This window comes from Lathyrus oleraceus, chromosome 5 (assembly GCF_024323335.1).
Source record: "Lathyrus oleraceus cultivar Zhongwan6 chromosome 5, CAAS_Psat_ZW6_1.0, whole genome shotgun sequence".
NCBI lineage: Eukaryota > Viridiplantae > Streptophyta > Magnoliopsida > Fabales > Fabaceae > Lathyrus > Lathyrus oleraceus.
The window spans coordinates 297673232-297690786 of record NC_066583.1 but is presented as its reverse complement, the minus strand read 5'-3'; the positions used below and the strand labels follow the sequence as shown (position 1 = coordinate 297690786).

General features: G+C 33.2%; 1 protein-coding gene across 1 annotated transcript; it reads left to right on the top strand.

Annotated features, from left to right (window-relative positions):
• The first annotated feature begins 294 nt into the window (after window positions 1–294).
• On the top strand, window positions 295–3798 carry LOC127084091 (WAT1-related protein At4g08290). The gene is made up of 7 exons (XM_051024479.1): window positions 295–526; window positions 813–875; window positions 2368–2484; window positions 2565–2808; window positions 2922–3086; window positions 3167–3318; window positions 3517–3798. Exons 1-7 carry the CDS (start codon window positions 336–338, stop codon window positions 3674–3676), a joined length of 1092 nt encoding a protein of 363 aa, XP_050880436.1. The 5' UTR covers window positions 295–335; the 3' UTR covers window positions 3677–3798.
• Window positions 3799–17555: the final 13757 nt, after the last annotated feature.

Here is a 17555-nt window from a genome sequence, read left to right as displayed (position 1 = left end):
AAATCCTGCCGCGGCTACCATCGTGTATTCTTTTTTCATTTATTACTCCAAAGTGTATTCTGACTCAAGGACATTAATTAAGTAAAGATGGAAACATCTCAATCAAGCAAAGCTAAATGCATATACTCCCACTAAAAATGATTTAACTTTCATATCTGATTGAGGGAAAGCAAAAATAACTTTATAACCAGTGTCTCTTCAAGATATACTTACCATCTTCTTATATTTAATGGATTACGTCCTAATCACGATTCTTAGTATTTATAAATAAGGCCACTTCATACATTTCAAACCATCTCTCTAAACAATATCAGTATTTTTTTTAATAGAAAAAAATGGATAAAATAAGTTTTGCTAGTAAGGCAAAGCCTTATGTGTTAACAGTGGCAATTCAATTTGGGTTTGCAGGAGCATTCATATTCTCCATGGCCAGTTTCAATATTGGAATGAGTCGTTTTGTGTTCATTGTTTATCGTAATATCATTGCTGCAATTACCCTTGCTCCTTTTGCATGGTTTTTCGAAAGGTGATAAATTAGCCTATAGATTATCAATGTCTTTTTATTTTTTAAGGTAATCTAGTGGTTGAGATTCATCTTTAAAGATAAAACAAGTGACTGAGATGGCTTAAAGGAATATATTATCACTGTCATTATTTCTTAATAATTTTAACTTTTCAAAACAAAATGTATTCGGCTTTTCCTTTCAAAAGAATAATAATGTCTAATCTTAGTAAAAGTGGAATTAACTTTTTTTCTTTGACTTGAATTTTTTTTTCGTATTTCTAATAACCACTCTCTTACAATTTTGCAGGAAAGTTAGGCCAAAGATGAATATCTCTGTCTTTTTGCACATAATGGCGCTCGCATTATTGGAGTAATGATCGAAAATCTATCCATATAGCTACATATCAATACAATTAATAATCTAACAAATATTCTAAGTATACATATTTTAAAATAGATATATTATCATGAGGTATTTCAAATTAAAAAAATTGTACTTTTCAAATTTTTTATATATTTTATTTATCAACACGTGTTCTTAAAACACTATCACCAAAATTGTACTTAATGATTAGTGTCATTAGAATATTGTTTAACAACTTTAAATTATTTTTTTATTAAAATAATTAAGTAGTTTAATTTCAAATACCACAACTTTTAATAAAAATCTGCTATATTAAATTATTAAATAATTTTATGCAACTTATTGTTATTTTCATGATTTATTTACCAATTTTATGATGTGTATAAAAATATAAAGAAAAGCTCTATAATTTAAATTTTACTTATAATTTATTTAAAATATAAAATAAACGTATGATTTAGTTCATATGCACAACCTTAGTAATTTTTTTAATTATCAATTATCCAAAACAGATCAATCTCTAAAATTTGAATCTTATCATATTTATTTAAATTTAATACAAATAATGGTTTGTGACAGGTTGAAAATATATAATTTTTTTATCTTTATCATTTACAAATATATAAATATCAATTCGGTTGATAATTATATAAGGACGAGAAAAAACAACTATGCTTGCAAACTAGAAAAAAACTAACATAACCATAAAATATATTTGTAAGTAAATAATAGATTGGACAAGATTTAAAATAAAATTTTAAGTAGAATAATAGGTTGGGTTATATTTAAAATAGATTTTTTTAACATGTAAACCAATTAAAATTGAGATTTAAATTTTTGTTATGATTTAGTCTAAGATAGTAAAATATATTAGCTTACACCAAATCAATTAGCAAACAACAATTGAGTTATATCACCCACCATTTAGTCTGAGTGGGATAGTAGAGTGAATTTTAACTTTAGATTTTAGAGTAGGAAATTCTTATAATACATGTTTTATTTTATTTTTTATTGAATTTTTTACGAGAAAATATTTATGCTTATTCTTCTTTAATATGTTTGTTATACTTAAACATCAAACATACATATACATCTCACATGGGGTTGAAAAACAGGTCCGATTCTTCGGATATATCTATTATACTTATTTATTTATTTTTGTGATATTTTGTGGATTTAGAAATTACTATAAAATTTTATATTTTGAATTTAAATTTGTAATGTCAATTATGTCTTTTACTCACTATCCTAATTTTAGTGGACTTTTGATTTAAACGGAACAACAGAACAAGTACGTCTGTTTGCCACCTTTATGCATGTATAACAAACACAGTGTGTCTACCAAAAAGAATACAAAGTGATTGAACGGTGTGTCATATGGTGTATCACTTAAGTGCACTTACGTGCACCAAGTAGAAAATTTGTTTCCATTAGAATTATTATTTTTAATAATAATGATAATAATAATGTATGATATTATCATTTGGTACTATTGCAGGCCAGTCATTGATCAAGGATTCACGTTCTTGGGAATGCAATATACATCAGCTTCGTTTACATCTGTTTTGACGAATACTGTGCCTTCTATTACCTTTTTCTTAGCCGTTATTTTCAGGTAACTCCTAATACAAGATGATTACTAATACTATAATCAAATTAAAAAAAAAATACTAATCTTATAGTACCATTTATCAGGATTGAACATGTAAATATTAAGCAGATACGAAGCATAGCAAAGGTGATTGGGACAATAGTAACATTTGGAGGAGCATTATTAATGACTATTTACAAAGGACCACCAATCCACCTTTTTTATACTCCAAACACAGCTCATCATCATGCTGGAACTCACGACACTCAAAATCTTAAACATTGGGTCTCAGGAACACTCTTTATATTATTGGGTTGTTTCGCTTGGTCATCTTTCTTCATAGTACAGGTAACTTACTATATATATATATATATATTTTTTTTTTTGGTTGTTATTCAATTTTGATACGTATCATCTATCATGTTGTATAACACAATATGAATATGAATTCTGAATTGCAGTCAATAACTTTGAAAAAGTATCCAGCTGAAATGTCATTGTCTACATTAATTTGCTTAGTTGGTTCTTTAATGAGTACCGCGGTGGCATTGGTGGCGGAACGTCACTCTGGTCCGGGGGTTTGGGCTCTTGGTTGGGATTTTAGACTCTATGGTCCTCTCTTCACGGTATCTCTTCTATTTCTTACAATGTTTTCTATTTTATAGTTACATCATAAAATAATTTTGAATGAACTTAAAAACTACAGGGAATAGTTACCTCAGGAATAACATATTATGTGCAAGGTTTGGTATTTCAAAGCAGAGGTCCAGTATTTTTCACTGCATTTAATCCTCTTTGTATGATCATCACTTGTGCTTTGGGCTCCTTTCTTTTCGGAGAGCAACTCCATTTGGGCAGGTATATCTTACTAATCTTTCTTATTATCACAATTAAAAGTTTGATTAACTATGTAACTATGACTTTAATATTTTATGAACTTTATTAACTACTATTAGCCGTAATAAATTTTGACTTTTGCGCCTCCTTTAAACGGCGCTGCTTTTTTACATCTCTTTCTTAATTTGGTGAATGATATATTCTCTTTATGGATGACAGTATCATTGGAGCTGTGATTATTGCAATCGGTCTTTATTCTGTTATCTGGGGTAAAGGCAAAGACGGTTCATCAGCCAATAGTACTATGCCACTATCATCAGTTACAATGAAGCAAACAGAGACACAACAACTTCCAATTACTCAATCCAATCATGTCTAACCGACACCAACTAGTGTGCTGCTGCTTCCTTAACTAAGAATATGCAATAGCTATCTATATTATTTCATGTATGCGTTCTGGTTTGTATATTCTTAAGGAATATTAGCATATTGCTACTTGTATCTTTTTTTGTTTTTAATTTTAAAGTGACTTAATAAAGAGCTATTTGATTATATAATAAAAAGAGTAAAAATTATTAAATGTAAAAATAATTCTTCAATTTTTACATAGAAAACTCTTTTTAAAATAAAAGAATAAAACTATTGTGTGAAAAACACTAATAAAGAGAATTAAAGATTCTAATCAATCGTGCTATGAAGAACAAAGTCAATTTCATGGAGGATACTATTTTAGTGGTCGATGGGATTCTTGATGTTTTGATCATGAGAAGGGATGATGGATATTCTTTAATCAAGGATGTGTTGTACATTCTAGGACTCAAGTGTAACCTTCTAAGTATTGACAAATTTCTTAAGAAGGGTTACAAGATTCACATGGAGAACTAAGCGCTACGCATTATGGATGCAATCTGTGTTTTGGTCCTAAAAACTCTTATGGCTGTCAATAGAACTTTCAAGATCGAGTTGAAGGTTATGGAGCATAGGTGTTTTTCTATAGCAGCTAGTAGAGAAGAGTGAATATGGTACTATAGGCTTGGATCTCAACTTTAGAGATCTCAATGCCTTGCAAAAGAAAAGAATGGTGATAGGATTGCTATTGATCAACATACCAACCGAAATTTGTGAAGAATGTGTGCATGTGAAGCAACATAAGGATAAATTTAGAAAGGATGTAGGTTGTAGAACCATGCATCACCTTGAGGTGGTGTATTCAGATGTGTGTGAAGTGATGCAAATTGGCTCGATTGGTGGCAATAAATATTTTTTCACATTCATTGACGATCATAGTAGAAAGCTATAGACATACCTAATCAAGAGAAATGATGATGTTTTCAAAGTATTTAAGAAGTCTAAGTCCATGGTTGAGAAGCAAATGAGTCACAATCTCAAAGTTCTTAAAACAGACGATGGAGGCGAATATGTCTCAAATGACTTTGGGAAATTTTGTGATCAAGAAGGGATAGTATATGAGGTAGTACCACCTTATAAACTATATCAAAACAGTATTTGCAAAAGAAAGAATCGATCTATCATGAACATGGTTAGAAGCATGTTGAAGGGGAAGAACTTACCGAAAGAGTTATGGGGACAAGCGGTGTTCATGGAAGCGTATTTGTTGAATAAATGTCCAACAAATAAACTTGAGAAGATAACACCGGAGGAAACATGGCTTAGATTTAAACAAAACATGATTCACTTGATATTTTTTGGTTCCGTAGCGTATCGACATGTTCTGGGGCAACTTAGAAAGAAATCGAATGACAAGGGAGAATTGATGATACCTTTAGGGTATCATTCTAACGGTGGTTACAAGTTGTATGGTGCAACGAATAAAAGGATTGTGATCAACTGAGACATCATTTTTGACAAAATAAGGAGTTGCAGCAGTCTATAACTAGTTAGCAGAAAGTTGTAACCAGTTACAACAATGTCAAATCAGTTTCTATAGAGCTGGAGAGTGTATAAACAACGTCCTTCGAAGCACGTATTGAAGAGAATGTGATAAGATCAAAAAGGAAAGTGGTTTTCCTCTGAGACTCCAAGATTGTGAGTTGTTTAGAGATAAGAATCTAATGAGGATGGTGATTTCTTCCATTTTTCACTTATGGCTGAATCCAAACTTGTTAAAACGGAAGATGCCTTGAGTGATCCAAAATGGATTTATGCTACAAAGAAGGAGATGCAATACAATGAAAAGAGCAAGACTTGGGAGTTGGTTGATCTACAAGATGGGAATAAGCCAATTGGTGTAACATTGATGTTCAAAGTGAAGGCAAATTCCAAGGGTGAAATAAACAAGCATAAGAATTGATTAGTTGCAAAGGGATCTTTGCAAAGAGAAACAAGGATTTCTAAGTTCAAGAGTGAGCTTATGAAAGATTTTGAGATGACCTACATCGGCCTCATGACATAGTTCCTTGGCACAAACTTCCAAAAGTCCAGAATGGGACTGCACATGCACCAAAAAAGGTATGTGCTTGAGATTTTGAAGAAGTTTGAAATGGAACATTGCAATGCTGCCATTAATCTGGCTGAACAAATGCTACGATTTTCGAAGAATGAGGATGGATAAGATGTTAATCCAACTAATTATAGGAGGTTAATTGGATCCTTGCGTTACTTGTGCAATCCGCGACCCGATTTGGCATTTAGTGTCAATATTATGAGTAGATTCGTGGAGAGGCCGAAGGTGTCTCACTAGGAAGCAGTCAAGAGGATTCGAAGATATGTCAAATGATCTATAGGCTGTGGAATTTTTTTCCCGTAATGGGCACATGTGTTGCGTTGTGAAGAATACCTAGCGAATAAATGCTCGAATGAAAATGAAGTCGCCATCGAAGTTTATTTTTTAAAGGGAAGTGGCGATAAAACTATTTTAGAATAAAAATATGGTCATCTCAACCAAATTTAGGTTCAGGGGTCGATTATGCACATGGAATGTATTATCACCCCGCGAGATCTGTTGTAACCAACGAGAACCATTTAATAAGTTTTGAAAGAAATGTTAGCTTGAAATGTTTGGTTTCTTCTAATTATTAAAAATATTTACATGATTTAAAAACGAATAAAAAAGGTTTTTATTGGGCTGTTTGACGAGGTGCTGAATCCCGCTTCTACGTATCCCTAGGTGCGATAGAGAACTGAAAGATACATAGTTCTTTGAAAGAAAAAGTTTATTTGTTGGTTTATTTTAATTATTAAAATGAGTTTAATTGCGTTTGGCAGAGTAAAACTCATTTGTGGAAAATAAAAGATTTGCGCTTGGCGATAATCGTTTGTTTGAGAATTGATTTGGTCGCGCACGGGCAAAAATTGAGTTTGATTGGTTTTTGATTATTTTTAGGTGGAAGATAAGTATTTGAATTAGAACGAGGTATACGCCTCGTGTTCGTTCACTCGAGGATAAAAGGGTGTGCACCTAATTATTCCTTTTTTAATCTAATTTTTTATTTATGGAAAAAATATTTAAATATTGTTATTAGTATACGAATGCTCAACTAGAACGAGGCTTATGCCTCATGTCCGATTATTCAGGGAACAAAATGGGCATGCACCCGATTATCGTTTTTTGACCGATTTTAACTACGAAATTTAAATGCTATTTTTATTATGTATTTTTTATGGAAGACGAACTCTCGAGTTAAAACAAGGCATACGACTCGCGCTCTATTATTCAGGGAATAAAAGGGTTCACACTAGATTATTCAGTTTTCAACCATATTTATTTAGGAAAGTCGAAAATATTTTTAAAACAAAGTAAAAATAGGTTAGCAAGTGGAAAAAAATAAAATAAATCAATAAAAAACAATTTTTATTTTTTACCATTCTGGCGACAATTCAGAATAGCGTGACAGTCCTCACTTTCGTGACGGTCCAAAGCGTAATAATGCCCATAATTTTTATTTTATTTTTTACATTATGTGGCGGTTTGAAAGCGTGAGTACGCTCAAAAATTGATTTTTTACTCAAACAACGCATAATTCTCTCTCTCTCTCTCTCTCTCTCTCTCTCTCTCTCTCTCTCTCTCTCATCTCATTCATTTCAACAATATCAAATAAGGAGTTATTACATAAATATGAATCTTAAACTACTCGTAAACTAATGATAAACATTGAAAACTACTTTACAAGGATATTACAAATTATGAACTTTTTACAACATATGCGTATTTAAATGAGCTTGCACTACTCAAACATGCATATTATGCTACTGCCATACTTCAATTTTATCTAGGCATTTTAAAATTTCATACATCCAATTTTATTTTGCTTTTCTTAGAATAGAATTTTGGGGTTACAAACAGACCAGTTGAATCAATTTTCAATTACGCCTAGATTTAGTGGACAAACTTTTTTGAGATCGGGCTTGTAGTTGATTGTTTTATTGATATATGGTTTACGTAGATTAATCCAGCATGCTCGTTTAATTTTTTCGATCCCATTTATGTTCGCAATTTGATTAGCCTGAAACTTTTCAACTGAACATTTTTTTATTTCGAAATTTGATCTTTATTGTTAGAACAAGATTTGGTTCTGCATTATACCTGAAGTTTTGATGATAACAATGTTGTATTTGTGTGAGAATAATTTTGGTACCCTAATGGTTTGTTATTGTGTAGCTTTAAGAGCCATTTTTTATTCTGAGTATATGACGTGCAACGTCATCAGTTTCTAAACATTGTGTTCCAAATCCTCTTCTATGTCAGTCAAGAGAAGTTTTGAAAGATGTTCAAAGTTACTGCTTCAATAATCTTTCTACTTCTGTGTTGATTCACTCCTTAGAAGCTTCCGAGGAGATGTTATGTTGCTGCTACAATATTCTCTCAATTCGTGCTTCTAGACGTGACTCTGATCATAAAGCTTCTGAAGAATCACAAGCTTTTGAACTTTTGTTACATAGCTAAAGATTCTGAAGATTTCAAGCCAGACCTTGAGGTTATCAAGTTTGTGATTGTAGGCTCTGAAGATTCTGAAGATATTGAAGATATTAAGCCAGACTGCTGATGTTGTCAAGGTTTTGACCGAAGATTCTGAAGTTTATGAATCTAACTTTATGTTTCTCCATTTCATGCTTCTTCAAATTTCCTCAGAAGCCGATGAACTTAAAGATAAGATCAAATGGGTACTTGATCAAATAGTACATAGTACAAATCAAATATTCTTTCCACTATATGATATCATGGGCAAGGACAATAATATACATCACACCTGTCACTGATTTTATGGGCGACGGAGATTACGCAGTATCACTCCTTTCACGATCCAATAATGTACAACCGCTCTATTTGGTTTGCCAATTTTTCCCTCCAACGGTCTTCTTCTTAAGCTATATAAGCGGGACTTGGAGACTTGAAGAAAAAAAAGATAACATAGAAGAATATTGAAGCGTTGCAGAAAAACTTGACATAGTTTATTTGAAAAGCTATCATTTTTCTATACAGTTTTTCTGCAAGTATTTGTTTATCATTTGGGTAAAATTTGCTTGTGTAGAAGCAACTTGTAACACACAAAATATTATTCAAACTGTGTATTTGATTCCTTAAGAAGACTAGGGTATAGTCAGATTCTTAAGAAGATAATGAAAGTTATTCTTTGTGAGTCCTTAAGGAGACTAGGGTATAGTCGGATCCTTGAGAAGACAAAGAAGATTATTCTTTGTGATTATTGTAATTAGTTGATTCTAGTGGATTGAGTCCTTGTGTAAAAGGCAAAATCATCTTGGCGGATGGACTGGAGTAGCTTTGAGTTTCAAGCGAAGTAGGATAAAAATACTTGTGTTTTTATCTCTTTGTTATTAACATTTAAGTGGTGTTATTGAGTTGGAAAAAAGCTTTTGTTTTGTAAAACCCAATTCACACCCCCCTTTCTTGTGTTGTTCACACCTTCATTTATCTGTCTGTTTTATGGAAGTATATTTTACATAGTTTATTTTAATGCATTCATTTTAGTTTTTCGCGCATTTTCACATCCAAAGTTTATTCATTTTAATTCCTTTTATTATTGAAACAGTTGAGGGGAATGCTCAAGTAAAGAAGACAAAGGCTTTAGCCTTAATCGAGAAGTACGAGGCATTCAGAATGGAGGATGATGAAACAGTTGAGACTATGTTCTCAAGGTTTCAGATGCTTGTTGCAGAACTGAAAGTTTTGGAGAAAGGATACTCTACAACTGATCATTTCAAGAAGATAATCAAAATTCTCCCTAAAAAATGGATACCTATGGTAACTACTTTGAAGCTAGCAAAGGATATTAACATCATTAGTCTTAAAGAACTTGTCAGTTCTTTGAGAAGTCGTGAGATTGAACTTGAGGAAGACAAACCTCAGAAGTGAGATAAATATGTTTCTTTAAAGTCTAAGCCTGATAAGACAAAAGCTTATCAAGTTGAGGAAGAATCAGAAGGTTCTGGTGAAGACTCAGAAGATGGTGCTGAGTTGTCTCTGATTTCAAAGAGAGTCAACACACTCTAGAAGCACAAGCGCAATGGTTAAGGTAAGTTCACAGGAGCCAGAAATATTGTTGGTCATTCTGATTCTTTGTCTGAACAAAAGAAGTAAGGTTATGGAATAAAAGTTATCTGCTTTGAGTGCAAGGAGCCAAGCCACTACAAAAATGATTGTCCTAAGCTAAAAAAGAGAAAAAAGACCTAAGAAGAATTTTTCTAAAGGAAACAAGGGGCTGATGGCTACATGGGACGACTCAGAAGAAAAAATTCTGACGAGGAACAAGCCAACGTTGCATTCATGGAAACAACAGATGATCCAAAATGTTCTTAAGAACCAGAAGACAATGTATTGTGAGAATCATAATTAGAATCCGATTCTTGAGAGGTATTTTCTAATCTATCTCATTCTGATCTTGAATCATGTCTATCAAAAATGATGGAAAATTTCCATAGTCTTCAGAGTAAGTACAAGGACCTTAAACAAGTCCAAGTGGTTTCTTCTAAAACTCATAGTGAGCTTGAGAAAGATATTTACTCTCTAAATGAAAAAGTATTTTTTTTGAGAAAGTAAAAACTCTGCTTTGAAAATAAAATTTTCAAAACTAGAGGAGGAAGTAGTCTTAGAAGCTTCTGGTACTGATTGTGTCATTAGATATAACACATCATTCTAATACTTTATGGATAAAAGCATAGATATAAGCAAAATGACTTCTTTGATCTATGGAGTTAGCAGAAATGGGAAAAAAGGTTTATATTGTACATAAAGTATAAAACCTGATGAAAGTCAGAAGGTAAAATCAAAACCTCTCTATGAGTATTTCGTGCCTACTGACACTAAGCTTAATGTTTCTGCACAAACACAAAAACATACGAAGGGTAAGAGCTCAATTCTGAAACCTAAGTATCATGCTCAAATCCCTTGTGATTATCCTTCTGCTCAAAGACCCAAGGATGTAAGAAACTCTGGGAAAACTAACGAGGACCTAGTGGGTAGCTAAGAATAAAATAACTTATGTTGCAGACATCCTTTGCAGCTCAATTGAAACACCAGTCATGGAACCTGGATAGTGGATGCTCGCGACATATGACAGGAAGAAGGTCTATGTTCCAAGATTTGGATTTTAAGCCTGTAGGCTTCGTTGGTTTCGGAGAAAACTAGAAAGGAAAGATCATTGGCTCCGAAACTATTGGTAACAGTAAACTTCCTTCTATTACTAATGTTATTTTGGTTGATAGTTTGATGCATAACCTATTGTCTATTAGTCAACTTAGTGATAATGGTTATGATATCATTTTTAATCAAAAGTCATGTAAGGTTGTTAGTCAAAAGGATGGTACTGTCCTTTTTAACAAAAAGAGAAAGAACAACATTTACAAAATCATAATTTCTGATCTATAGGATCAAAATGTAAAATGCCTAACGTCTATTAGTGAGGTGAAATGGGTATGGCACAAGTGTTTGAGCCATGTTAGCATGAGAAGGATTTCTCAGCTAAATAAGCTTGGATTAGTCAGAGGCTTACCCAGCCTGAAGTTTGCTTCAGATGCTCTTTGTGAAGCATTTCAGAAAGGCAAGTTCTAAAACATCTTTCAAAGTGAAAATTGTTGTTTCTACCTGTATACTATTAGAACTTCTGCATATTGATTTGTTTGGACCAGTGAAAACTACCTCTATCAATGGAAAAAAGTATGGATTCATCATCGTTGATGGCTATAGTCGATGGACATGGGAAAAGTTCTTGAAACACAAGGATGAGTCACATGATGTGTTCTCCACCTTCTACTCACTAGTGCAAACAGAAATGAATTGCAAAATTGTCAAAGTCAGAAGTGATCATGGTGGCAAATTTGAAAATAAACATTTTGAAAATCTTTTTGATTCAAATGGGATTTGCCATGATTTCTCCTATCCTAGAACTCCACAAAAAAATGGAGTTGTAGAAAGGAAGAATAGGACTTTGCAAGAAATGGTTCGCACCATGATCTAAGAAACTGATATGGCTAAGCAGTTAACACAACGTACTAAATTCAGAACAAGATTTCTATTAAACCTATTCTGGTTAAGACTCCCTATGAATTGTGGAAGAATAGGAAGCCCAAGATTTCTTATTTTCATTCTTTTGGATGTAAGTGTTTTATGTTGAACACTAAAGAGAATCTTGGCAAGTTTCATTCTAAAGCACATAAGTGTTTATTGTTAGGATATCCTGAGTGTTCTAAAAGGCTACAAAATATTTAGCACTGAAACACAAATTGTTACATAATCAATTCAAGTTAGATTCAATGATAATCTTGACCCTGGAAAGTCAAAGCTAGTTGAAAAATTTACAGATTTGAAGATCAATCTTTCAGAATCCAAGGATAATGATTTTGGAGAAAAAGACTCAGAAGGAAAAGCTAAAGAATCTGAATAAAAGACTCAGACGCGACTCAACCAGAAGTTATCGCTGGTCTATCTTATTAGAAGAAGAGTAGACAAAGAACTTCTCATTTTGAAGAGTTGATTCTGGTAGATACAGACTCGCACCAGTCATAACTAGATATTTATTTCAACCTTCTAAAGAGACACTTTTGGGTTTCGTATCTATGGTAGAGCCCACATCTATTGATAAAGCTCTTCTGGATAATGAATGGATTCTGGCTATACAAGAGGAACTGAATAGTTTTATCAGGAATGATGTTTGGGATCTTGTTCAGAATCCAAAGGGTTTCCATGTTATTGGAACCAAATGGATTTTTAGAAACAAGCTAAATGAGAATGGCGAAGTTTTCATAAACAAGGCTCGACTGGTAGCACAATGTTATAGTCAGAAAGAAGGTAAATACTATACATAAAAATTTGCTCAAGTTTCCAGGTTAGAGTCTATTTATCTTTTAATTTCATTTGCAGTCAATCATAACATCATCCTTTATCAGATGATGTTAAGAGTGCATTCTAAAAGAGATACATTTCTGAAGAGGTATATGTGCACCAACCTCTTGGTTTTGAAAGTTCTCAAAATCCCGACTTTATTTTTAAATTGAAAAAGTCGTTATATGGTATGAACGAAGCTCACATAGCTTGGTATGATAGGCTAAGTAACTTCCTTTTGGAAAATGATTTTACCAAAGGGAAAATGGACATAACTCTCTTTTACAAAACCTTTATGAATAATATTATGGTTGTGCAAATTTATGTTGATGATATTATTTTTGGTTTTGCTAATGCTTCATTGTGCAAGGATTTTGCTAAGCCAATGTAGGCAGAGTTTTAAATGAGTCTGATGGGAGAACTCAAGTTCTTTTTGGGTATCCAGATTGATCAATGTTCAGAAGGAACGTACATTCATCAGAGCAAATATACAAGGGAACTTTTGAAGAAGTTCAAGTTGTCAAAACGCAAGCAAGCAAAGACTCCAACGCATCCTACACGCATTCTTGAGAAAGAAAAGGTAAGCAGTAAGGTAAATCAGAAGCTATTCAAAGGTATGATAAACTTTCTTCTTTATCTAACCGCTTCTAGACCTGATATTTTATTAAGTGTCTGCTTATGTGCTCTCTTCCAATCAGATCCTAGGGAGACTCACTTAATTATTCTTAAGAGAATCTTTAGGTATCTGAAAGGTGCTACTAACCTTGGTTTGTTTTATAGAAAATCAAGTAAATATAAATTAGTAGGCTATTCTGATGTTGATTATGCCGGAGACAAAATAGAAAGGAAAAGTACTTCTGGAAATTGTAAATTTCTAGGAGATAGTATGATCTCATGGTCCATCAAGAGACAATCAACAATTGAGCTTTCAACATTCGAAGCTAAATATATTGCAGCTTCTGGATGCAACACTTAGATGCTCTAGATGAAGAGTCAGCTGGAAGATTATTAGATATCTGAGAGTAACATTCTTATTCTCTATGATAATACTTCTGCTATTTGTTTGTCTAAGAGTCCTATCTTGCATTCTAGGGCTAAGCATGTAGAAACTAAACATCATTTTTTACGTGACTATGTCCAGAAGGGTATTTTTCACCTAAAAATTGTTGATACAGATCATCAATGGGATGATATATTTACAAAACCATTTGCTAAAGATAGATTCAGTTTCATTCTGAAAAACTTATTTATGGTCTCTTGTCCAGAATGAAAATCTGAATTTAAGAATGCTAAGCTCTTAAAACTCTAGATAAGGTTTTGGAAATTTATTTTGTTATATCTGAAACATGAGCTTTTTGAAGTAAGGAAGTTTCATGAATTAGAAAGGTTCTGACCAGAAGCAATCTTATCGATTTACCTTCTTGATTCTGAATAGTTGTTGCATTAAATGTTTGTCATGTCGCTTGATATCATGTGGTTCTAAGTGGTGAAAATTGTCCCACTTTCTGAGCATGTGTGATTATAGCGTGACACATTGGGTTTCACATTTATTGGAATTAAGTTAAAATCTCTTACGCTTCCCCTCATGTCTTTGTATTTTAACTTGTCATAATTGCAAAAAGAATCTATATAAACGCACTTCACTCACATTTTCACATTATGCGTGACACTTTCTCTCTTTCAAAACCTAAATCACCCTCTCTGCAACTATTCATCCTCTCCTACAATTTCAATAATGGCTACTCCTCAACATCATATTCAATAATAACAACAATCTCTCAGTCGCTCCATGGCTATTGAAAATCATCTCGTTATGGAAGAGATTCCAAAATTAAATCTCAACATCCCTGTTGATGACCTTATGGTTCTTTGTGAGACTATCGTGGACTTCAAAAATATGAAGAATAATGGCTTCGATTTTTCTGAAATATTGGAATTCCAAGGATGTAATGGTTTCTTTGAAAGGTTAACTGGTCCTATTTATCCAGTGCTTGTGAAGCAGTTTTGAATACCTGTTGTGGCTACAAATGACATAATCTCTTCTTTCGTCATGAACAGGAACATTGTTGTCCCTGAGAAATCTATCACTGATATTATTTCTTACAACGGTTGTGGAAAAGGGTCTACAACATTAAAACTGATGCAAGAAGATAAGTTATGGCTGCACCTTTCATCTTCAAGGAGGGAACCAAGTTGGATGAAGGAAAAGGTCCAAGTGCTAAAGACCTAACTGATAGATTGAGGGTTTAGTTCAAGATTATTCTAAGATGCATTCATCATCAACCTAGTACAAACTCCTATGATTACATCAACACTATTCAAAAGTATATGTTGTTCTTCTTGGAAAAATGGTACATATTGGTACTTCCAGTGATTTTGTTCAAATTTCTCAGGGATTCCATTAGAGAAACAAGAACTGGAAGTACATCCAAGAAGATAAGGTTCATTCCAAATGGAAGGTTAATTTTTGATATTCTTGTTGAGAACGGTCTTGTGGATGAACTTCTGATCAGTGGTTTAACTGGTGAGTTAGTGAAGGATGCTGGAAATATCTTTTAGGGGAAGAATCTCAAGAGCATGTGTCTCATCTCTAAGATAGTCAGGCCAGATTTCATTGCTCTAAAGGATGATATTTGTGGAATGAGGATTCCAATTGACAACTTTCCAATCTTCACCAAGATTGATCTTCAAGAAGTTCTCGAGTATTACCTCGAAAGTTGTCTTAAGTATGGAATTGATCCATTGGTTGACCCTTTCAACCTGCCATAAACTTATCTAGATGTGCTTGGGAAAAGGAAGAAAGAGTCTTGAGAAGAAGGATCTTCGAGACCTCAAAAGAAGAAGAAAAAGGTTGCTACATTTATGGATGAATATGAGGTGCCTCTCTATGAGCGCTAGTAAGAAATACTTCTAAGGGACACTTATAACACTCTTCAAAAGCTTCTGACAATCCTACTTCTGGTAAGTTTCCTGCAACTGCTAATCTTGTTATTTCTGATTCTGCTAATTCTAAAAGGATCTTATCAATTCAACCACCTCCTATTTCTCAACCAATTTCTGAACCTATTCCACTTCCACCTCCCCCAGAAATACCTGTTTTAGAAACCGTTTTAGAACCTGTTACAGAAACTCCTACAGTTTCTGAAACTCAGTTACAACAACAACAACAACAAATGCCACAAACCCCACATCCTTCACAGTTACTTTCATCACCCATTCCACCTTCATCTCAAATTGTTTCTGCTCCCCACTTTGAAAATCCAAACATAACAACACCTAAATAATCTCCATCAAGAGATTATGGAAACCAAGTGTCCGAGGTTACTCTTGAAGGCATGTTCAATTTTGAACCTGAATCAAAAGTCTCTGATTCAGAAACACCCAAGGTCATTTTCCCTACTCTTCCAACTCTTTATGGTCCTGATCCTGATGAAACCATAATAGATCTTTCTGTTAGAATCCCTAAACCATCTAAACCTAGTCCCAATATTGGTAATATTATGAGAAAGCTTGAGTCATACTCAAAAAGACGTCTTCATGAAGTTATGACGACTAATCCTTCATCAGCTAATCCGACTGAAAGTGACTCGGCTTAGGAGGCCAACAGAAGGTAGATTAACTCCAAAATCTCTAAGTTAAAGGAATTTAGGTATAACTTATCTAAAAGAAATGTTCGTTATGGGTTTGTTCCCTTAATGGAAATCTGGAAGTTACAACATGCTCCATTGTGTCTTTCTGCTCTAGAGATTAAGGAAGTTATTCTAGAGGATGAGATAGATTATGGGCATCCAAAATGCGTCATGGAAGAAGTTGTTGCTCAACCAGTTGCTTTTGAGGAACATCGGACTGAAGAACAACTGATTGAGGTTTCTCATAATCAACAGTCTGGTGGAACTTCTTTTGGAGATATTCCTGATGTGCTTTTGAAGACCATCGAGGAAATGAGTGTTGACAATGGCCTGGTCAAAGAACGTCTAGATAGACAGGAAATGATGTTTCAGTGATACGATCCAGACTTCCACCGCCTCCTCCTAAGAAACCTTAGCAATTTTTCAAATTTTTTATTTTGTTTTAAGTATTTTTCTGTTTCTGACTATATCATTTTTTCCTTTTGGCACATGTTTAATGAAAATCATGTTTGTTTCTTTCCATCTTTTATTTTATTTTATTTTATTTGTCTATGTCTTTATGATTGATGACAAAGGGGGATAAACATATTTAAGGGGAAACGTCATAATTTCTTTTGATATATTTATATTCATAAATCATAACCCAAACATTGTTTAGTGTTTTTGATAACAACTACTTTGGAAAATAGTTTGTTAATTGTTTTGAAGGGTTAAGTTCAAAACATCAGAAGTGTGTAAGATCAGAATGTAAGTTACCAATTTCTAAACAAATGGTCTACTATTTGTGTTCGAAAAAATTTCACGCTGATGATTAAGAAAGATCTCAACCAGGAATCAAAATCAAGCTTCAAGTCTTTAAGGTTTTGAAAATCAGACTCTGAACTTAGCATCAAGATCGAAATGCGACGGTAATCAGGCTCTGAAAGAAAATTTCAAAGTGATCCAGAATTCAAGCTTCTGAAGATAACTAGGATCTTAAGCTTCTTCAAAAGAATTCAACCAAGTTTCTGAAGTGAAGTTTCTCAAAATGTTGATTTTAACAAACCAATGCTTTGGACAACGTCAAGCAATTTTTGAAGACAAACCAGATTATGATGGAAGATCATTTTGGTACTTCAAAAAGGTTAATCAGTTAAGTTCTCTTTCATTCTGATTTTATCTTTTTAGGATTATATATCTTAGAGGGAGCTTTATGCTTTTGTAAGATGTATCCTTCTGTGATTACCCTGTACAAAACTGATCACTAAAATACATGTTTTTGTCATCATCAAAAAGGAAAAGAGTTTTAGAACAAGATTTGGTTTTGCATCTATACCTTGAGTTTTGATGATAAA

What these genes read in the sequence shown, in the direction of transcription:
- LOC127084091 (XM_051024479.1), top strand. Translation starts at nt 336, where the DNA reads ATGGATAAAATAAGTTTTGCTAGTAAGGCAAAGCCTTATGTGTTAACA. An exon ending in ATGGCGCTCGCATTATTGGA is followed by an intron (nt 876 to 2,367) that starts GTAATGATCGAA and finishes GTACTATTGCAG; the next exon opens with GCCAGTCATTGATCAAGGAT. An exon ending in TTCTTAGCCGTTATTTTCAG is followed by an intron (nt 2,485 to 2,564) that starts GTAACTCCTAAT and finishes ACCATTTATCAG; the next exon opens with GATTGAACATGTAAATATTA.